The sequence below is a fragment of the Periplaneta americana genome, chromosome 13 (genome assembly GCF_040183065.1).
Source record: "Periplaneta americana isolate PAMFEO1 chromosome 13, P.americana_PAMFEO1_priV1, whole genome shotgun sequence".
NCBI classification, from domain to species: domain Eukaryota; kingdom Metazoa; phylum Arthropoda; class Insecta; order Blattodea; family Blattidae; genus Periplaneta; species Periplaneta americana.
In genome coordinates this window covers 48,590,431-48,615,423 of record NC_091129.1, presented here as the reverse complement: position 1 = coordinate 48,615,423, position 24,993 = coordinate 48,590,431, and the positions used below count along the sequence as shown (strand labels likewise).

General features: G+C 33.0%; 1 protein-coding gene across 3 annotated transcripts in view; it reads left to right on the top strand.

The window, feature by feature from the left end:
• The window catches only part of LOC138711865 (cyclin-L1-like), a 196,650-nt gene that overhangs the window by 97,053 nt on the left and 74,604 nt on the right, over nucleotides 1-24,993 (top strand). For all 3 annotated transcript variants that reach the window (XM_069843117.1, XM_069843118.1, XM_069843119.1), the window contains one exon: nucleotides 20,679-20,799. In XM_069843117.1, coding sequence (XP_069699218.1) covers nucleotides 20,679-20,799 — 121 coding nt within the window. The remainder of the gene's footprint in view (nucleotides 1-20,678; nucleotides 20,800-24,993) is intronic.

Sequence of the window (24,993 nt, the reverse complement as noted above, 5' to 3'; positions counted from 1 at the left end):
ACTGCATAAAATATAGTCAACAGGAAATTATGATTTTTCGTGCTTGAACTAATGTAAAATGGCGACATTGTTGACATGTGTGTTAGGCCCCGAACTTTTCAAATGCACCTCGTAATGCACAGTAGGCCTACTGTAAGGTAAGAATTTCATGTGTTAAAATAAAATTTTATTCATCATTTTCCTCTATAATTTTTGCTTTATGCTAACAAATTCAAGCCTCCATCATTATTAACACTTTGTGTTGAGAAGACTTACACCACTATTGTATGCAGATTTCGTACTTTTATCCAGGGTTTTGTATACTTACATAATTAGGTAAAGTCATGTTGGGTTCGTGTAAAGAACATTACAACATAAAAAATTAAAATTAAAAAAAAATTATTTAAATTAAGTCTAATGTTACATAAATTTAAAAATACCAATGAGTATTAGAGGTATCCAGACATCTTGATGGATTTAAGCGCATGGTAATGTTACCATGGTTGGGTTCTAAGTGTTAAATATTATGAATTCTTAAGTAATTAATGTTGGTTCCCTATACAGTATACCTTCCAAATAGCATTTCTTCCCCTTCCCTCCCCCTCTGATGTAACAATATATTCCTCTACAATTTTTTTTTCTGGTTCTTGTGGTATCAATGTTAGAGATTTCGCTGTATTAAAACTACTTAAATTACAGCACAAATTAATAATATGAAGATAACCATTTATTTTTTTGTATCTATTATATGAAATAAAAATATGCCTAATAACAAAAGGACGATTTTTTTTGGCATGCTGTTGCAATAATTCCCTAGACCATTAGGTACATTTGGATTGTATTCAGTATTTGACAGTGGTGGCTGGTAGTTGAAAAGTTTAGTGGTTTACTTTAACGAGCAAATTCTGGGTAACTTTCGGTGCTGGACCCTGGACTCATTTCACCGGCATTATCACCTTCATTTCATTCAGACACTAAATAACCTAGATGTTGATACAGTGTCGTAAAATAACCCAATAAAAAAAAAGATCCTGTCCAGCCAGAATTACCCTGTTATTGCGCAAATATAGCAGGGGCCCAACACAACATAAAACATTCAGAAGTAAAAATATAATTTTATAAGAATAATATCCTTGCTAAATGAAACTATTCTTAAAACGAGAAAATATTTAAAAGAATGTAACAGAACAATATTGCGATTTACTTTTGAAAAAAAAAAAGCATAATAACTTATTTGTAGAGAAAATTTTCACGCCTCACCTTGTTTCTTGCGAACAACATGGGAAATAAAACAAATATTTACTTTTTTATACTTGTACAGCCACTGAAATTTTCATGTACTACACATATGGATTAAAATTTATATTAAACAACATAGTCTCTGTTTTAACACATTGTGAAATTTCGAGGAATGGTATTTGTCTGCCAAGTCGCTTAATTTCAGATTGTTCTTCTGAAGTGCACACTGGAAATGGCTGTTCTAATAAACACTGTACAGTATTCATCTTTATTAATTAAAATACAAATGCCACCTTCAAACATTTATCTTGCACAACATAATAGTTAGCACTAATTAAATATTGACACATGCCAGATGTAAATGAATACTCAAGCAAAGGAATTTCACACCACAACAGTTACAATCATAATAATCGGAACTGGAAAGAAAATACTTGAAGTAAGACAGAATATACTTACACCACCGAGATAAAATTAAGGAAAATGTGTTTCTTTCAACAGAACAAGAATAAGCATGTTCTTTTCTGTCTCACTTACTGTTACCTCTCAGCCTCTAATCTGGCTAGAAGCTACTTCCCCCTGTCCTTTATGTTGATAACTTAAAATTTCATTTACCAACAACTCTTAATCTGTGCTAGAAACTACCCCTCTCTTCTCTTTCGCCCCTGAAATGCTCCTAAGATCCATTCTGTTTGCATAAGAAGCACATTTGTTTACTATGGCGAGTCAACGATGTGAAGGATTCAGGTGATTCTCTGAAGCAAACTAATCATATTCCTATGATCTGTTAGACAATAAATTACTTGAACTCTTATTTTAAACATTTTATAGCTTCTAAGTTTTTTTGGTTGTAACACAAATTTGCTACAGCCTTAAGGAACTGCCCCTGGTATTTGAGCCAATTCATCTAGAAATATTAAACAATGATTATAAGCATGTTTTTCCATTTGAATTGAATAATACATACCGGTATAAAATGGAAGTTCACGCATTCATTTTCATCATTTTGTTTTTTTTTTTCCTTGCATATGGTAATGTAATAAATGAAACATTGCAGTCCACAGGTCTTCAAAAGTGATTGTGAGGGAAATTTAGTACCATCTAAGATGCCTTTTTATGGCTGCTTACTAAAGAAATATTGATACCCATATTAAAATAGTTTTACTACAGTTCATCCCTTCACTGGTATGAGGAAGAGACAGAAGTAGATATTAATTTTCATAATAGATATATTATTAATCAAGTGAGCAATACTGATGAATAATATTAGAACAATACTCAACTAACTTTTTATGTGAATCTGCAAAAATTACACGTGTACTTAAACCACACATCTGCTGCTTTGATACCTCACTTGACAGAGCTCTGGCAGACTGAGCTTTAGATTCTCTTGAGGCAAAATTGTATTTGAGAGGGGAGGTTCCTGAGAGTTTTTGTCGGGGTTCTCCTGTTTTCCTCCATTCCACAGTCTCTCTCCATTACACATCTAGCATCATAATTTCAGTAGTATCTACCAAAAATGGTACAGTTTAGTATTGTGACTGGTGTACAAATGGCATCAGTTTGAGGAGACATACATTCCTAGAGGTGAAAAGGCTGTTACTGAGAGTTTCTCTAGGGATACTGCCATTTTACTATTTCATTTATTTACCATGCACTCCACTTCTCCTCCTTCCCATCTATCATAGTTAAAAATAGTCTTGGGGTTAGTACGGATCCCTGATGCTGTTTTACTCAGATGTAAGTTTGAATGCCACTTGGGCTGAGTATCTGGTTGGTTTTTTTTTTTCAAAAGTTTTCCCCAACTGTAATGTGAATACCAGGCAATCCCATGGTGAGTGATTTACTGCAGAAACAAATGGATTTATTTATATTGTTTATTTATCATTTCAATACCTTTGATTCCCTAATGAATTTATCTCAATTAGTAAATCTAGTCATCTGATTCTGTATCTCAAAAAAACATCTCATGTGAGATAAAAATATAAAATTGCACGTTGTTACAAAGAAGTTAAGTGAAATTTTTATTTTATCTCTTGTTTTATTAGTTTTCTAGCACACACTGTTAGACCACACTATTTTACCTGATTTCAGGTTTATAGTATTCATAACATAGATTTTGCCGGTTCTCTGTTATGACAGTGAAGCGTGGACTTTAAGAAAGAATGATGAAAATAGAATTACTGCTAGTGAAATGAAGTTCCTGCACCGAACAGCTTGCTATACCAAATGGGATCATAGAAGAAATTAAAACATCCTACAAAAACTCAGAATGGAATCAATACTGCAGTATATACACAGATATCAAGATAACTAACTAGCACTGCTATGTTAAATTAGAACAAGGATCCCTGGAACAGTCTTGAATTACAGCCCAGCAGGGGAAAGATTAGTAGTACACCCTGTGCAGAGATGGAAGGAAAATTTTGTAGACTTGAACAGTTCTTTTTAGGACTGTTACCTGTTAGGAAGATGATGGTCTAGCTCCGGATTCTTAGGTTCAAACCTATTCTGTTGCTATGTCGTTACTCTTAAAATATCCCTTTCTTGTTTTATGTACCTAAAAAGACCTAATTCGTAGGTTAGGACCTAAAATGACCTATTTTGCTTGTCAGGGCCTAAAAAGACCTGATTCGCTGTATTTAACTTACACATTTAAAGTAACTGTGCAACTTGCTGAAATACAGTTGTCGTTAATTGCATTGTAAATAGCTTCTTGTAGATGGCATTCTTTGAAAGGAAAGATCTACCAATGTGGCAACAATATATAAAGAAGACGACAGTCTGCAGAAACATCTAGCAAATTTTAAAAGAAATGAGATGTGTTAGACGTGGCACAATCATGTGATCATGACATGGGCAAAAAATAGCCAACTAACTAGTTCTCTTCAACTAAGGCATTAGAAGTTTGATCCGTTATTATTCAGTAGTAAACTAGTAATACAGACTTTTTTTTAAATACTAATGGCGGTTACTTGACTGTTCGTCATTCACCCATATGAAACCGACCCAAAGTTAGCAGTGTCAAATACGGCTAATGGCCCTCTGTGAGGATCTTTAATCATGGGGTCCTGATTCTAAAATTTCATGTTCGAACCTGAAACCTGAAAGAAAAGATTGCTGGTCAAAATTGAACAGACTTTACAGTTAGTTCATTCTTAGATGATGACATGCTCCTTGTCATATTGTTGTGGCATTAGCTCTAAGTAACAGAAAATCTACATGGCTGAAAGCAAAAATTAATTAAACGAGTGTTTTGAAGGTGTAATAATTTAATAAATATACATGTCTGTAAACATAATTAACTATTTCTATATATTAATATTGGTAAACAGTTTCATAAGACACTTCAGCATCACCACATGTATCATTAGGCTACTTTTTAAACTTATAATATTATAATAATGGTTATTTTCGTGTAAGTCTATTAGTTATCACAATATATTAATAAAATATGTTGCTTACGTTTATTATTTTTTTCGTAAAATTCTGCAAATTCCTAAATAGAAGATTTACAGTCCTAAGAAGTCCTAAAACATGGGTTGAAAAAACCTAATTTTAGTTTTCAAGATCTAAAAGTCTGGGAGCATGATGATGATGATGACGACGATGGCTATGATGACATAGATTTTGTAATATGAATTATTACTATAATTTGCTTATTTTATTAATTGTGCATGTTGCAGTATATTTTTTTCTGTTCTAAGAAATAATTTTAAGAAATGACACATGTTAAATTAATTATTCCATTTTTATTTTATCTATATCATTCATCTCAATAGTTTTAACAGTTCACCTGTTTCAAAATAGTAATGGGTTGCTATGATAAATGATAGTAAAGAGGTTGGGAATTACGACTTCTTGACATTTGTGTAGTTAGTCCAAATAAACTTCAATTTCTTATTGCACAAAGTATAAAGCGAGAACATTATAATGCTGCAAAAATCAATTTCAAGATTTTCACGGAAATGTGTGGTAGCATAAAAGTGTGTGTTCAGAAGTTTGTCCTAAACAATTACACATATTTTATTCAAACTTAGTATCTATAATTTCGATTTATTTGGGAATAATTCATATTAAATATAATAATTTTTACTGAACTATTTTTATTTGTAAAGATAATTGTAAATAGTGGAATAATTTTTATGCTCGACCATGCCGAAATGTAATAATTATACACCTGGTAGCAGTCCTTTAATGCATATCATTAAAGTACACCTATTCATTAAAGTTCAGGTTTTCGATTATTCTCGGATATGCAATCGAAAGACAACTAGGGAAACGTCATGGAGGCTGGAAATCCAATACTGTCGCAGAAGGTTATGTTCTGTTACTATAATAATTAGCGTTAATTGTAAATAATATTCAAATAAATTCAATTTGTCATCTCGTTTTTCAATGTCGAATTCAATTTCAAGGTTATATCAAGATTAATGTTTATCTTACTCTCTAGATTATATTAAGGTTGTCGACATTCGTTTCCCGGAAAAAAATCAGTACTTTCGCGTCTGCGCACATCTCACAATTTAAGAGATAGGCTATTGCACTCATTCACATAACAATAACATGAATACTTATGAATAATTTCAAGTTAGAAATATGGTCGAGCATAAAAAGTCGTATGAAACTTGCCTATAATGGTAATTAAGACGCTCGTATGAAAATTATGAAACTCGTGCTCGTTTCATAAACATCCTCGCGTCTTAATTACTACCATTATAGGCTCTTTGCATAATGTACTATTACTGAACTATTTTTATTTGTGAAGATAATATAAATAGTGGGTTGCTCGAAATTATGCCAGTAATTTTTTTTTATTTAAAAATATAAAGTAATACAATGAAAGCAGATAGTAAAGACATCTCTGTGATTTTGTAAAGTTGATGTAACCCCAGCTTATTGCAGAGATAGAAAAAAATAAAAATTTTATTTTTATGTGAAAATATTACTTTCATGTGGACTAGGCTGCAAATGTATAATCTCAGACATGTTTGTTCTTGTTACATAATGTATTATTTGAAAGCCAGGTAGGGCTGTGTGATCATTTTCTTGTAAAAGAATTAGCTCCTTTTCATAATTGCTAGTCGTTTGTGTGCTAGCAGGGAAGTGAGTCAATAATAGAATATTCTTCACCTTTGAACGGTTTCTTTTCATACTAGTGTTAGTTGTCATAGTTCTGTCATTGGTTTGCTGTTTGGCAGTAGAGGTTCAATTACAAGATTCACATGGAATTAGCTTAAGGAACTTCACATTCCTTTTGATTATATAATGTCTGTTCTTATAAATATTATCAAGGATTCTCTTCAAATATTACATCATCATCATCATCATCGTCGTCATCATCATCATCATCATCATCATCATCATCGTCATCATCATCATCATCTCTATTTCAATTAATCCACTTACATTATTTGCCTTCAACAATTAACTTTATTTTTTCTTTAATATTTCAAATCACATTGTACTGTACATGTTTATTGTATTCAGAACCCTTGTGGTCACTCAAATTCTTTGGGCTGATGTCTTTAATGAATAAATAAAATAATTAATACTTCTTAATGTACCAGTATGTGTGTTTATATATATTTTTAAATACTTATTTTTGTAAATAGTAAAGTAGTGTTGAACCAGTCGCAATAATTAATTGTAGGCATCTACTTAAAACCGTATTGAATGCCATATTTGAAAATCTCATTTCCAAAAGGTACCAACTCCTAAAGGTACAATTTTGCAGATAATGTAAAAATTAGTTTGAGACTGTAAATTCTTGCAGACCTTAATTTAAGTTGGAATATGTTAAGATCGTTAATTGGGTTGATTCTAGAAAGTATATCTGTTAATCATGTTGTTCAGATTTAATTGAATTTTTAAAAAATGGCGGTAATTTTTGACATGAAAGTGGTGGATAACAATACGTTACGAATTATATATAGACAACATTATTATGTAACTAAATTGTACTTAGGCCTACAATATTCTCAAATTACATTTATATCTCTGTTGTAACATCCTCATCAATTACTTCATTATCACGTATGTCATTGTTGTTGTGATCTTTCATTTACAGCTTCACTATAGTAAGTCAACTGGTATAATCTATATCTCATTTCTTTTATGATTTGGATTACATATTTTTTCCTAGCTTCATGAATATGATTTTGACATGAAACTTGTTTATGTAGGCCTTCCCCCTTTTTAATTGCTTGTGTTCACAAGGAAGTGCTCCTGTATAAAAAGGATGCAATGTACAGATTATACTTTTAGTTTTACTTATTTTCAGTGTTTTTCAAGGTGTTACAGAAATTCGTGTTATTTCCTGCCAAAATTCCACTGATAATCAACAGTTAAGACATGAAGTTTCCCAATCTCACGAAATAAATCGTCATACTCCTCAGGAAATAATACAGTTGCTTTTTCGGTATTTTTTCTCGATGGACCCAAAAGCCCTATCTGTGGGCATGTATGATATATGAGTGCCTTTCACATGAAAGAACCATTTCCTCTTAAACCAAAATGATGTGTACTTGTACAGAACATAACAATATTAAGTAGTTCCTTTTTTGTGATCAATAGCTGCCAGAGAATAAACGTATTACATCAATATTTTCATTACACAGTGGTTGCAAAATCTTTAGAAAAGATCCCAGACATCAACTTATTTTGTTCCAGACCTCTATGTTCTTGGATTTCTGACCATTGATAAAAATTAGTATATGGGAAAATACTTTAACATTCCTAACAATCATTATTCCAAAAATATAATACCTAGTCCAACATTTGTTTTGGGTAATGGTTATTTCTGCATTAGATCATAGTTTGCCGTCACTGCGAAACTACTGGCATTGCAGAAAGCATTATCATGTAAGCAAGTAACATTTGGTTCCAACATGAGATTTATCACCATATATTTTTTTTCATTTTCGCAACATTTTTCTTCTACGTATTTGGCTTCAACACTCCAGTTCTTAATTTACTATTTTCTTCAGGATAATCACAGTATTCATAAGATAAATCTGAATCCATTTATTACTAGTTTTAACATGTAACATACAAGAAACAACATATGTCGAAGCATTAACCTTGTAAATAGCTTTCCTGTGTACACCAACTGCCATCATAAATCATTTGACTTTAGAAACAGGTGATTGGCTGAATGGATGTGGTATCTTTTGGCAGAGAAATCTTTGGTACTTATTGCAGTGAAAGCAAGATTTTAAGATGTAATTTAACGTGAATATGGCAAGTTTTGGTAACTTTGCTTTCACCATCTTAGAGAGTGTGGTTTCAAGAATAGCTGTCACCTTTTATCTCATTTTTAAATTTTTTTGGAGTTGGTAGGCTATCTTTTGGAAATAACTTCTCATTTGGGATTATAAAAAATGCTCCGTGTGTCCATGTGTTCACAATATATTTCATTTGTTTGTTCTTTGAATGATTATTCAAGAGAACAATCTGTAAAGAAAAATGTTATTGGTATCATGAATATACATTTGTGGTTCCATGGCAAAAAGTGATACGTCAATTTTTGGTGAAAATGAGACTTTGCGATGTGTTGTGCTTCCTCATGGTATCTTTATTGTGGCAAAAGTTGACATGCATATATCTAGTAATTTTTAGCTCTAACCTGTTGTTATGAAGCATGATTACTATGATTTCATACAGTTGCTCAAACTTTAAATGCTTTCTGCAAGAAATTACATATCACATTTTGCCTTGGGAGCCATAGACATAACAAAAAGCGTGACACATTCGTGACAATGATTTTTCTTTGTTTTGTCTTGATAACCCTTATCTGCGCAATAAAGTGTTTAAAATCAATTTAGTAGTAGTAATGATAATAATGCATTGAAATTCATCCAGAAGTATCAAAGGCTGCAATATCCATAATTTGTGCATTAAATCATATAGTTTTAAGTTGCTTTTCATAAGATACATAGAGTTTTTTAAAATGTATTTTTTGTGTATTTATCTATTTATCACAACTTACCACTTCCATATAATACTTTCTGTCAAGTCTTCATAGTATAAATCTGAACATATATAAAAACATATTTCATTATTTTTTCAACTATTTTGTGTACAGCAGTCTACTCTTGAGACACATGTGTTCCCTTGAGAAATAGAATATCAGAATCATAGAAAAGAGGGGACTCAGCAAACTCAATTTTTTATAAATTTGTTGTGGAATAAATTCCTTGTGATTTTCGTCAGGTTGTGTATAGTTAATTCATTGAATTTTAAGGTATAGTAAGTACCGTATTAATTTTCCATCTGGTAAAATAATCATTACATGTACATACACACATCTACGAACCCACTTATAGAGCTGGGAAGTTATATATATATATAGCCAAACTAAATTTTTAATTAGTAAGTGTGTAAATTGGTTTAAGTTTGTAAATTGGTTTATTAGCAATGTGTTGTTGTTTAGTCAACTGTCCGAAGACATGTTTGAACTTGATAACACCAATAAGGCATTACTCGTGTAGCAGTGTGTATGATATAAAATATTTGGCAACATTAGTACACTTTTATTTAATATTTTATCATATTTTAAATAGAAAATTGTCGTAAATATTCATTTTATTAAGTATTTCATATTAAGACCTTTTTGTATTAATCATTTCATGCATTATTGTTTCAGAACAGAAGGAAAATCATGTGAGTAATAAGTGTAGTAAATTAGTGGTGTATTATTAGCCAAGAAAGGAAAGCAGGAATTACCAACAGACATTTATCATAAGTGAAAGAAATAATTTATTGTGTCTGTATTGTATTGTGTTCTATTTATTCTTTTTTACTTCTATTTGCCTGTTTGTTTTACCCCTTGTTAAATTTTCTTCATAAATTCCTCCCCTTTCGCTACATAGTGCAGAAGAAATTCTTTCTTTGTTTTTGAAACAGCACAGCAGTTGCTAATGTTAAGTTTATAAACAATAGAGTGGAAACTAAATGTACCAGTGTAGGTTAGAATTTCTGTACAATGCACCGGGGAAGTATAATTTGTCATAGCTGTCTATTTAACTCTTCCATTTAAATTTTATACAATATTCATGAATTTCTTAGATATGTGTAGACACATACACATGCACTAGTACATACAGGAAATAATGTTGCATAGAAATATAGTACTGTAGATGAAGTTAATGCTCACGAAGTAGTGATAAATCCGAAATTGGTTCTTGAATTATGTTTTAGTTTAAAGTTTAAGCAAATCTGTATGTATCTAAACCCATTTTGAAGTAAAAGTTAAAGGAATTATTGAACAGTCATTATCAACTACAATTCCTGACAACAATTTTTGCTTAATATCACTAAATGATAGAGCATTCAAAGAAATTGGAACATTGATGATTAAAAGACTGAGAGTTGTAAGTTTGATCGTGAGAGGGTGTTGAATAGACAGCTTAAGGTAGGTGTGAGTAACAGGGAATAATAGAAAAATGTGGTGAGTGGTTGAGCGAATATGTCAGTTCCGATGATAGGGAATGTAAACATAGTGAAAGATGTTGAAATTTCTGATAACAAAGGAAGTCTGAAGAACAGCAGGGTGTGCTATGTTGTAGATTTATGACACGTGAAAAACCCTGACCCAGAATAAGTAGGTGGAAGGTTGAGGCAAAATTTACAAACTACTTGTACATGTGAAAATGTAGTTGTACAAGTAATTTCTTCAGTTAGCACCCTGCCTTCAGGAGTAATGAATTCTGCCTTACAGATAGCCTCATCACAACTTTGCCAGGATAGAATAATTGCAGAAATGCCTTAGATGTATATATGGAGATAAAACGGTCAATAATATTGAATTTCATATGAAAGAAATTTTATTAATCTTTTCGTATTAACAATTGTTTGCTTAGATGCTCATCGTTTTCATGATATGTAACATCTACTCGTCTCAGAGACAGATCACTGTAATGCTACTGTTGATTATGATTGTTTCATGCATGTTAGTTAAGATGTAGACATCATGAATGACTACTTACCTTTCTTGGTGGTAAATTTAATTGAATACAAATTAAAAATGTGTAGAATGAGCCTAAGTTACAGGAGTGGCACTGGATGCAGAGTTGTGCAATTGGTATAGAGAATAAACGGGTAGGTATTTAATGTCTGACAAACAAGAACAATGCTGTCTGTGTGAGAGTATCTTTTTCAGTCATTAACATTGACTGGAATCAAGGTAAGTACTCAAGAAGTCTGGTGAGTGTATTTCAAGTTCAGCGTAACAAACTTCAAAAGGCTAGAGCTGTGAAGAGATATTAGACATCTCAGTAAAACTTTTGTCTTTAAGAAGAAAAAGCACACAAGCTTGACAGCAGATAGCAAGATATTGTATTTTGTATGTTAGCAGTAATAGTAGTGTTAAAACATTATGTCTGTGCTACTAATTGCAAAGCATTTTCCAGTGACAGCAAGGATCGACATTCAGTGAAATGTGTGTGATTATTTGTTGCGTTAATTTTGAAATGGATTGTGCTGGACAGTAAAGGTACGTAAAATGACTTTACTGAAAATGGAAGGAATGCTTTTAAAAGTGACTTCAAGTGGATTAATGACTCAATTTTTTCAGAAATGAAGACAGAATATTGATTCCTTCCTTTAGAACTTGCAATTATCTCACAAGGAAATATGAAGTTCTCCAAGTGCTAAGTTTTTGCAGATGTCTCAAGATGAAATATTAAATGATGTTGAAACACGTCAAAAAGGAAGATGGATGGATATTTAAACATGATCGACTCTTCATTCGAAAAAACTGTACATGTATTTGGAAGGAAGATAATTCATCATGATCAGACTGTGATAAAAAATATCATTATGTTTTGTAAAATGTGGTAAGGTGTTGGTGGTGGTGGTAGTGGTGGAGTGCTCATAAATCCTTGGCCATCTCCTAATTTTCTTTTAATTCATTTAGAACCTTGTTTCATTGGATGCCAAATATTAGAATTGAGGGTCAATACCCTCAGATTTATTGTGAGAGCGTGCAATATCTGGAGAAGTTCAAATAAGTCCTCTCCTACATGCTTCAGATCTCATATAGAATTGTGTTCCAGCATTTGTACAAAATGACAGTTACTGCAATTTTATTAAAAATAAAGCCCTCACATTATGGTTACTTTGTAATATAAATGTTATGCTTTCCATATCTTCTCATTCTAATTAATTTGTAATCACAATTCAGAAAGGTAAGAAAAAACTTAATGAACAGTGTATTTTGGAAATGTGTCAAGAGTTGTAGGAAGTAGTTAGTGCTGTTTTTTTATATAGTGGAAGGAACTTCAGTAAAATGCTATTTCATGTTTGATATTTTACTGCTGCTGATATAAAATGAGGTCTTTGCAGACATATTGCAGAGAGTTTTCAGATTATGGTTGTAGACATGTAAAACATATAATGTATTTACATCATCTGGCAGTTTATATGTGATTCAGTTTCTGTTCAGCTTATAATAGTGTAGGTAATGTAACAGTCTTCAATACATGTTTGTCAGAAGGAAATCGTAAGTTAAAATGAACAAAAAGAAGAAAAAGGTTCACTTTTACATTAATTTCGAACTTACAATTTTCACTACAATTTCTTACATTGGATATTCGAAACAGTAGCATAGAAAAGAAGTTTACTGTCTTCATTATAAAAAAAAATTGCTTTTAGAAAGTTCTGAGGTTCATTGCCTCCCTCACATAAGCCCACCATCGATGCCTATCCTGAGCAAGATTAATCCAGTTTCTGCCATCATATCCCACATCCCTCAAATCCATATACATCTAGACTTCCCCAAAGGTCTTTTTCCCTCTGGCCTCCCAACTAACACTCTCTATGGTTTTCTGGATTCACCCATATGTGCTACATGCCCTGCCCATCTCAAACGTCTGGATTTAATATGCCTAATTATTTACTGTCTTCATTAATGTACATATTTACGAAGCTTGTAAATATAACGAAATTTCAATGAAACAATTAAAAAATTGCTATATTTTTTTACTCTTTATGTGTCACCTAAATAACATGGTCTTGTTCACCTTAATTCACAATTCATTTGCGTTTGTGCAGTGAAGCATTATATTTATTGAGATTTTCGTTGCCATTTTTTTTAAGTTTTTGCTTGTAACATGTTCAAGTAATTCTAGTTTCTGTTACTGGCTATAACTGTATGAAGTATGCCGACTTCAAAGATGAGGAATAAATGAAATTTCCATTTTGTGACCCAGCTAAGGCCAGAGAATATATATTTTTTGGGGGATAGGAAGCATTGAACATTATTAATTCAGGCCAATCAAACAATATTTTGAAATGAAGACGTAGAAATTGCTATTAAATTGAATTTATATCTGTAAAACAGTGCGTCCCACTTGCTACCGAACCCAGAATAATAATAATAATAATAATAATAATAATAATAATAATAATAATAATAATAATAATTCCAATACTAATGAAGATATTGCAATGAAATTTGAAGACGACTTACCTCATTCTGCGAAGAATGTGGTGACGACATAACAGATGCTGGAAGTGCCCGCCATTTGCATCCGGGCAAGATAGGATTTGCTGGACCATATTATATGATGTCTTCATTAGGATGTCCGTGTTTATTGCCTGGATCTCTGTGATGCTGTTTTCTTTCAAAGCGTCTATGGTTCGTGGTTTGTTCTTACAAACTGTCCCTTTCAGATGTCCCCCTCCCCCCCCCCCAAAAAAAAAATCAGGTGATGTCAGATTGGGTGAGCGCTGTTGCCAAAGCCCTTTCAAAATGATGCGGTCGCCGAAAAAGGACTGAATTTCGGCCATGCTGGTGATTGATGTGTGACATGTCGCACCATCTTGTTGGAAATATCCCATGGTGAGTTCCTGGTTGTCCAGTTGATTTACAAACTTGTTGGATATTTCAAGGTATTCATTTGTTGCGATGGTTGTATTGAAGAAGGTGGGACCAATTATTCACTGCCGAGATATTGCACACCAAACACCAATCTTTTCTGAATGAAGGGGCTCTTCGTGTATCATATGGGGGTTTTCACTTGTCCAAATACGGGAATTTTGATTATTTATGTATCCCGACAGGTGAAACCACACCTCGTCTGTGAACAAAGTGTAGTACAGAATGGTCGGATTATTTTGAAGAAATGTTTGAAACATTTGACAGTAATGTACTCGTTTTACTTTATCAGTTTCTTTTAATTCGTGTACCACAGTGATATGGTAAGTGTGAAGCTTCGGGTTTTTTTGCAGCGTGCCGACAATTGCTTTTGACATTCCTTTTTCTTGTGAAAGTTGGCGGAGTGATTTAGAGGGAGGTGCCAGGAGCCTATCCTTAACATTCTCGATCGTTTCCTGTGTCATTTGTTCTCTTCCTCCTGCATGTCTGTCCAGTAAAGTTCCATGTGTTTCAAGTTTCTTCGATAAGGCCCAAATGGTGGACTTGGTGGATGTCAGTTGTCTCCAAATCTCTCTATGAACTGCTCTTGACATGCCTGTATTAAGTATGTCTTCCAATACACTCGAATAATAAACACACGCTTTTCTAGAGTATACCGATTCATTTCAACTGCACTACTTGTCTTTCTACGAACTGAACTGTATTGAGTCTGTTTTCCAATACACTTGAATTACGAATAAACACAATCACACATGCAATGCAGCAATCACAAATCAGCCAGCGGACAAGTGCATTGTTGCACCATACAATAGTGATCAATACCTTCATTAGTATTGGAATTATTAAAATAAATTCCGGGTTCGGTAGCGAGTGGGAGACACTGTATAAATGCTTATTAAATTCATTCCATTTTAATTCTTAACAGTTCAGTGTTTTTGGTTAAGATGCGAGGTGTTGTTTTATTTATTTACTTATTTATTTTTTAATTTTTAAATTTTATTTATTTTTTGTTTTACTTGATTAACGACACTGTATCAACTGCTGAGTTATTTAGTATTGATGAAATTGAGATAGTATTTTATGAGATCAGGCCGAGGATTTGCCATAGATTACTTGACATTCTGTAGAAGTCAGTGGTGTGTAGTGACATTTATTGGTACTCCAGCAAATAATAAAAACAAGCATAAATTTGTTTGATATAATAGTGAATAAGTGCAATTTTAATCATCTTAAATATATTAATATAAATATTTAAAATACTTACATAATGCAGGTATGTTATGGGATGACCGTATGCCAGGAATGAAAGTGCTGTTTTTGTTACTTGATGGTGAACTCCTTTCTCCTGTCCTGCACAGCAAAGAAACCTACAGTCCTTTCGAAGAATGTGTCCTTTTGCCTGATTTCTTCAAGAAGATCTGCTTCAATTGATAGTGCCACCAGATTTAATAGTCTTTTTTCACCAGTCCTGTTTCTTGAATATATTTTAATTCATTTTAATGCTGAGAAAGACCTCTCGACTAAAGCTGTAGATACTGGTATTGTACATATTAGTGAAATTAAATTTGAAAGCTGTGGAAAACATGTCTGAATGGATTTGACATTATTTGTAATAATTAAAATGAGTTTTTTTCTTTAAAATCATCAGCAGCATAGAACACAGCTCATTTCGCAACCTGACTTCATCAAAATGGTTACCATAGGCATTAAGTAAGTTAGAGAATTCAATCTGTGGAAACTGCTTTTGATAAGTGTAATATTTTCCATTTTCACTTTATATTAGTCCTAACAAGCCCAAGCTACCATAGTGTTGGAATCGACTTTCTAGATGCCTGTCAACATTGTCATGTATTTCATAATATATTTGTTTGTAATTCACATTTCTTTTGCATGGTTCTCTGACTTCATCTGCTGTAAACAGTTTCAAATTCATTCCTCATGGCTGATATGTTTCTACGAGTTTCATCTACTTTCTTCCTACAGAAGGCAATGTCAAAAGATTTACTTTGAAGAATGCTATAACAGAACACTAGTAAATGCAAATATTTTCTCAAAAGTTCTCAGCAGAAAACAGAAAGTGAAGTCTCTCAAATTTAGTAGGTAACCCTTTACAGGTGCCAAAATATCTTTCTCAATTTTACTAGAATTGTCTAGCATTGCGTCAAACGCATTAGGTTATTTCTATGGACATAGACTGTATTTACCAATCTCTTTGTATAATTCCATTGAGTTGGTGCAACACTAGGTAGCCTCCTCTGTAGAAACGCATCTAGGAACTTGGTTCTCTTGGGTGACTGAGAGAAGAAGGCAGCAATTCCACTTAGAGTACTAAAAAAAAAAAAAAAGTGTACGCTTTTATGTTATTGACTGTGATAGTACCAAATTTAGACAGTGCACATAACAATGTACAAATAACGCCTGTGAATGTGTCTGTTTAATAAATGCTTGTACCCCATTTATACAACTCGCCATTGAGACCTCTCCATCTTAAGACTGTGCGATTAGTTTGTCATTGCTGTCAAATTCCATCAAGTATTGTCTTATTAGCTCAGCAATCTCTGGAGCTGTGCGATTTTCACTTACATCTTGAAAGCCAATAAACTTTTTTTTTGTTTGGCCATTATGCACATAACGGAGTAAATTGAAAAATTGTGTAGAATTAGAGATATCTGTTATTTCGTCAACTAAAACTGCAACATAATTGGTTAATTTTATTTCTTCTAACAAATATTTGGTTACTGATTCTAGTAGATAATTTTGTATTCTATTAGACACACCTTTGAATAATGTAGAGGTTTCGAAGTGTGCTTTCAAGAAGGGATCGTATTCTGCGTTATATATCGGAAGTTCAACGTAGTTCTCCTATTAATGGAAGTACTAGATTCATCATGGTCTCTGAATGCAAGTTCTTGCTTGCTTAAAAAACACAGCGTGGATATATCTCTTAAAGAGTTCCCTGTTTTGCAGAACTTTCTTATTGTGAAAAGTTATTTCATTTTTAACCTGGTCACTTAGTTACATGTTCACCCGAACTCTTCCAAAAGAGGCAATTAAATAGGATGCTTTAATATTTATTTATTTATTTATTTATTTATTTATTTATTTATTTATTTATTTATTTATTTATGCCTATAACAGGGCAAGCCCCAATTATAATAGACAGTACAGATATTCGTTTACAAAAAATAAAAAACATAGATAACATGGAAAAAAAAAAGAGATGAAACAGATACAAGTGTAAATACAAATTAAAATGGAAAATGAGAAAAGGAAAGAAAAAAAAAAGAACAGACAAATAGATACTACCTAAATAAGAGATACAGATATAGATACAAAATGAAAAATACAAAATAAAATACATGAAAAATAGTTAAATATAGATATCATAGCCAAAAATGTAAAATGTAGTTATAATTGGTAAATTACAGAGTAACAAATAGCAATATTATATAAAATCAACAACCTTCAGTATATTAATAAGAAAATGTTTGTATTCCATGTAAGAAATGCAGAAATCTAGATCCCATGTTTTACATATTTCATTGAAATTTGAACACATTTTTAACACTGGTGAATTTTTATGTGCTGAAGTGTTTGGTTTTGTATAATATAACAATTGACGATTTCTTAAATGTGATGTTCTAGCGTTAATCTGGATTTGTGATAATATTTCACTATTATCCAGTAGACCGTTGAATATTTTATATAATAAAAGTTGCTCAGCAAGTAATCTACGACTGGCAAGAGACATTAAATTAAATTCAGCAAGTAGATTGTTGTACGAAATTTTGTTATGGAGGGCTGAACAATGATATCTTCTAAAATACAGATATCTAGAGGATCGTTTTTGAATTTTTTCAATTTGATTACGATGTGATTTGCAAGTGGGTGACCAAATTACAGAGGCATATCCCAATTTAGCGCGAACATGACAATTAAAAAGAAGTGTCAAAGTCGAAGTGTTCTGTAAAGTTTTTGAATTTCTAATAATATAATAATGTCAACAGATCGTTCATGAGAAACTGCTGCTTTTGTGAAGCTCCTTAGATTAATATAACCAGATTTTGTCCAGCTGGTGTTTCTATCTTGGCCAAATAACAGGCAATTCCAACAAAATAAAGAGTCATATTTTCTACTTCCAGCTAGCCATAAATATTTGTCATAAGAAGAAACTGTAAAATGTCTGGTACAATTTTGAGATTTATGTACCAAATCTGACAATTCAGGGGTTGGCCTACCTTCCTGTATAATGCTCTTCTTTTATTGAAAAGACTAGTTGAAAATGGTCGCTCATGTAGTTTCTTAATTATGCACTCTGACACACTCATTTTTCATGAATACACATATAGACTGACTGACCGAGATACTATATGTTATTAAATAATAAATTACAAATGTTCTTAATAAAATCAATATAACAGCTAGATGAATACTTAAATCACAATGCCACAATGTGAACTGCATTAACTACTTTGCAATACGTGTAAATTCTAAAGAGTAAACACAAATTCAAATTGTAGTTGGCTGCATTTAGCAAGTTAACAAATTGAATGCAATAAAAGTCAGTCCAGAAATAACATTATAAAACATGTTAAATAAATTAACTATGTAGGCCTATTGTTTATTAACAAGTTACATTCCAACTAAAAGGAAACTTCCAACGAGTAAAATATGTTCAATAACATTATCATCAGTATTTTTAAAACTTTGTGGCTACACTATTGGCTATCCTGACCTGATCAATTCACCATTTATACCTTTATGGCTCCACACGCTAGAACAGTAAGCTCTCACTGGCTAAGAATTGTGATGTCACCTAACGCCAGCTTGCAGGGCTTCTTATATTATACACGACTAACACCCTCTCACCCTCTTCCTGCAAAGCACAGCTGAAATAAATAGAGCACATGCGCTAACTCAGAAAATTCAGTATTGCTGGGTCTGGCGAGCTCTCATCTGACAGCACATCATACTGGATTTTCATGTGGGAAATTCAAACTAGATTTATGTTACAATGAATATAATATAGTAAAACAATGGTGTATAGAAATTATTTACCCCAGCGGTGCTGGGGTTGATGTGGTTGACTGCACACCACTGGTAGTATATAACATACGTTTTCAGAATTTACTTCGAATTCAGTATGTAACGAGGCATGTGTTTTCTATGTTCCTGAGCATAATTGTAGGTGCTATTGAATGTTTTACGAAATAGTAATACCTAGACATAAAAGTAATGCGGAAAGTGATTCTAAAATCATGTGCAATTGTAGTGGTGTAAGGAGTGTAGCTAAAAGCACTCTATATCTGATAAAGGTAATAACCAACAAAAATTTTATTGTAAGAACTTACATGAACTTCAAATGATTGCATTATAAATAAAATTTAAAAATTACGAAAGAGATAATGGTTACAAAATATGCTATTAGCGAATATTGATTACAAATTATATTTAGGAAAATATCTCGGTTACATAAAATACAATATGTTAGCATAAATTGTGTTTCATATCTGCAGAATATTTTATATTAGGCCTATATGTATGGAGAGAGTTTTACAATTTAATGTAAACTGCTGCATGAAAAGACTTTTAATTTAATGCAAAATTCTGCATGTAAAGACTGTTACAATTTAATGCAAACCGCTGCAGAGCTTGTGTCGATTTCTAGATCCAGCTTGGAATTTCAAATTTATTTATACAAGTATGTTTTGCATAATTTTAATAATTTCTCTTTTGTGGGTACGTGTATCTTCAAACACATTTTCCAAGATAAATTCCAGTAATGTAACTAATGATTAAATTTTAGCTTTTCTAATCATTGTTTCTGATAAAAAGTAACAAATTAATAAGATAGTGATGCACAAGTGAACAAGTCATCCCTTTTTATTTTTATTTTGGTGTGCAGGTAAGTAGTGGATGAAAAGAATAAATTATCTTCTGCATATAGAACATACTGTCTTTCATTTTCTCTAAGAATTATCAGTCAGGAAGCTATTTATTTTCATATTTGAAACATGTTAATAAGGAGAGGGCATTCAATTATTGTTGTTATGCACTTGAAAAAATACTAAGTATTGAAAAGTAAGTAGTGAATATTCATTCTATCTTCCAGAAAAGCACTATCCCGAGTTTGTTAGACACCCATTGCTCAAGATGTTTAGTGAGGATTAAATTACGATTATATACAATTTAAAATGAATGCTTCAAGTCGTAATTTTGTAAAAATACATTCGAAAAAATCAAATGCACTAGTAATAGGCTATTATTTTATATGTGTAACTGTTTTAAAAATTTACAAATTTAGAAAGGTATGGATAGACATAACATATAGAGTTATAGAAGTTTAGGTTTTGGATGTAAAGAAAGTTTAGTGCAATGGCACTTGTAGATAATTCCAAGTTTTACATCAATGGTAGAAGGAAAGTGAGATCTTTAATTGTCGTATTTTCCATTCTGACAGTTTGTCATGTTTGGAACACGCAATGCAAATACAAAGCATTGGGAGATGGTCGTGTTTGTAGCTGTCTCTGGCTCGAGTGTTGTCACACACTGAGTTGTGTTATTCTTTTTGATGTTGCAGAACTATCCAACCCATGATTCTAGATCAAAGTTACATTGCACTCAAGACGCAAGTCATCAAAGCTGAGAGAAGAGTGCTGAAAGAACTGGGCTTCTGCGTACATGTAAAGCACCCACATAAGGTTAGTACCCCATGTGTTACAGACACACTGAAATTTATTTCAGAACCGTTTACAGTTGGTTCGAAATTGTACATTGTTATACATATATTCGAGTAACATATAGCAAAGTGTGATTGCTTGGCCACTATGAGGGATTCACCACAGTGGCACGTATTTCATCACCATCATCATCATCACCATCACCACCACCACCACCACCACCACCACCACCACCACCACCACCACCACCACCACCACCACCACCACCACCACCACCACCACCACCACCACCATCCAGGAAATTCATTCCAAAATGTTGTTCAGGTTGTGTGCCGCCAGGTGTATTTACATGGCATCCAGTGCCCTCATGAATTACTGTTTAGTGCAGGTGTTCTCAACCTGGTGCTTGCGAGCACCATGGCACTCTTTCAATGACATTTGGTACTCTCGTTATGCGATTAAAAAAGTGCTCGTGAACATGAACACTCTTAATGTTCATTTTTCAGTTCAAGCTTTTTTGTATGAGTCAGAACAAAAATTGTGTTATCATCCATCCATTATAATATCTTAGAGATCTGATAGGCCTTCCCGTATTTCATGGTGTGTAACTCCTTTTAATTCAGGGTGGACTAAATCAGAAAAATCAATATTATTCAACAGAATACTATGGCTCCTCGTGCGGAACTTCAGTTGATAATCTCCATTCCTTCTTAGCTCTGAAATATTTGTTTAAAAGGAGAAATTCATAGCCCTTGGAGAACAGAAGACGCAGAAAGACTCTAAGTACTGCGGAGTGTTTCTCTCAGATTCTGGCTATGTTCAGGACAACCTATCTATGCGAAAAAACTTTGTCACTTACGAAATACCTCAAGAACAAAGGATGATCATGATTGATTAATTCACATCTGCAGGGCTGTTTAAGCTATAAGTGACTTCTCCTTGGACATTACTGAAATTCTGAGTAACAGTCAAATTCAAGGATGTCATGGTAAATGTTTTAACATCCATTTATTTATATAGGCCTATTAAACCTATTTGATATCATGGTGCTCGCTCACATACTATTACATGTGGACTGTGCTCACAATCTTCAAAAGATTGAGAACCCCTGGCATAGTTATATGAGTGGTTCTCAAAGGGTGTGCCTTGAAATTACGAGGCTGTGTCGCGAAAATCAATGTAAATATTTTTATTAAAATGGGAAAGTGTAAATATAATACAAAACAGCATGTCTACTAAATATTTTAATAATGTTATTTATTAACCTTCAACAACTATAAAATTGTAATACAAACTGCAGTAGTTAAAAATGTTTCGTCAGTAATTTCACCATTATTATAATTCGATGAGAAATATGGGCGTATTTACTTGTTGCACAATTGTTCAGTATGGGGATGAATTGCATACAAACACAGCTATAATTTATCTGCAGAAAGTAGTCTTTCTCATTTCTTACTTTGAATGTTGACCAATGCGAAAAATCTCTGTTCACATATGTAGGTTGTTGAAAACTGCATTAGTATAGATAGGGTATGTTTTGATAATGCTGAAAACTTTTTTTTTTTTTTTTTGCCAGAATCCAAAACTGAAGTAGTGTTGCTTCCCTAAATTAATGATAGGTATTTTGTGCCTTTAGTAGTAATGGCAAAGGGTTTGCAGACCCAGTCACATTCATTCAGATTGGTGGAAGGAAAGTACTGATAAAATCAAATAAAGTAATCTCCAGATCGTTATCAGCTATGAGAGAAAACATTTCAAAGTTACTGTTTTCACTTTTATCTTCCATATTTTGATTTTTCTTAAGAACCATTCAGCTTGTCACTTGATGTATGGATATATTCTTCCTTCCCATGCATAATGCTGTACAAATTTCATGAGTATGATCCTTGAGGGGTAAGAGGAAGAGCTCAGCTAGTAACTCAGTGCCTCTGAAGGGCCAGGTGGTTATGGGGTGGTGTCATTGGCTGGCTGTTTCTGTGTTGGGGGTTTGTTGTAAGAGTGGGCGAAAAATTCACATTTCTTGCTCAGATCTCCTGAAATGCGAACTGTAACATGCAGACTATTCAAATGTTCAAAAATATGAGGTGGGTGTGCTCGTATTGAACACCATGTTTCGTCTGTAATGAGGGCAACAGACTCAGGTTTCCCTGTGGCAAATATTCATTCTTCAGTTCATTCAGTGAAGTACCTGCTACTAGTAAAAAAAATCTTCAGTTCATAAAAACTGGAGGGTACCTTTCATTTGAACAACCAGCGAATTTTGGTGTGAAGTACAAGATATTCATGGTGCTTTCTGGTGCATAACTTTGAGGAGACTAGTTTTTGCCGCTTTACTCTTAATATAGTTAACCATTGCAACAACTGAGTCCATTGTGTTCTTTAGGGCTCAAGGAATGGTTTTTGCTACCAAAGCTTTTCGATGTAAAAGAACTATGAGTTAATTCAATGTTAGGAAAATCTTGCTTTAATCTTAAAGTATCGACCAGTCTTTGTTGGTGCATCATGAGTGCACACTGGAATGAAATTTTTCCAGTAAAGTTCTTTTTCTACCAATGTAACCATAATAGAATTGTAGACTCTAACCCAGGGCTAATCCTGTTGACGTCAGGAGCAATTCCTTGCTGAATAGGAAATTTCAACAAGAGAATTTTAGTCTAAAAAATCTTATGTAGCTCAATAATTGACATTTTTTACTTATGTCTGTCGATTAATTAAGTTGAGGTGGAAATTTTGTATTATGTAAATTTTCTACAACACACTCAGAAAGTTCATGATTTTCAGATTCAGTGTATATAGATCTGTTGTTGTTTTTCAATGGCCGCTTTTGGGATCATTTAACTCATTTTGCTTCTTGCCTCCCAATAAAGAGAACTCAGATTTCTGCACTGCTGCACTTCTTTCTTCAGTTTAGTGCACTGAAGCAGATGTGGCCAGAATTGTTGCTCATTTTGCACTATCCAGGGACACGTGTGACATGAGAGAATGTCACAGGTGCAAGCAACTCTGTCCCCCATGTATATAAATCTATAACTCATCAATATTGATATCTGTGCATAGCACAAGAAGATGACTTGATCTTTAAAGGTACAGTACCAGAAAAAAAGTTATGGGCTGCTTGAATATTGTAAGTCCCGATACAAGACACTGTGCATGTTTAGAGACCTAGAGCATAGATACTAAAGCTAGCAGAGTTACTAAAATTCGTTATATTTCGAGTGTTGTCACAACCTATTATGAAAGGCACTTGAAAATATGCAAAGAAGATTATATATTCATTCATAGTTCAAGAGTAGGTCTTTCACTGCGAACCCAACATTGTCCAGTCTTTCCTATTTTCCGATTTCCTCTTCATCTCCACACCGATCTTAATATTGTTTATCATCCGAACCCCAAGTATTTCAAGCTGTCCACTTGTTCCATTGCCTCATTTTGAATTCGCAACTTTACTTTCTTTAATTTTTTTCCAATGACTGTGGTCTTTGTCGTGTTTGCATTTATTTTCATTCTATACTGTTCACAGCTGTCATTTAGATTCAGTAGCATGTTCCTTAATATTGTCTCTTTTTCTGTTAAAAACGCCATATCATCAGCAAATCTTGTGCACTTTATTCATCTTCCTCCTACTATCACTCCTCCCATGTTCTGAGCAGTTATTCACTAAATTCTTCAAGTAGATGTTGAACTTGATAGATGATAAAGGACATATCTGTCGTACTTTTCTCCCTATTCCACTTCCCTGTGACATTTCTTTTTCTATCCTAACTTTGACTGGTTTCATATAAAAATTACTAACAATCTCCTCTCTTTCCAATCCACACCAATTTTCTTCAGGATCCCCATAAGTTTATCTCAATCCACTCTGTTAAAAACCTTTCCCAGGTCCACAAATATTATGTACATTTCTTTATTTTTCTCTAGGTATCTTTCACCAATTATTCTCAGCAGTCCAATTGCATTTCTCATATCTTTTTCCTTCTGAAGCGAAATTGCTCTTCTTCCAACTGTTCTTAGAATATAACTCCTTACATGTCTTAGCACTATTTTTCTTAGGTATTGGCAGCAACACTGTCTCCGTGAAATATTCAGTTCATTTGCCTTTCTCATATATTTCGTTGTATAATGATAGAATTTTCTTCTTGTCTTCACCCAAGCATTTCACTAATTCAATGGGGATTTCATCAACTCCTGTTGCTTTCCCATTCTTCATTTCCCTAA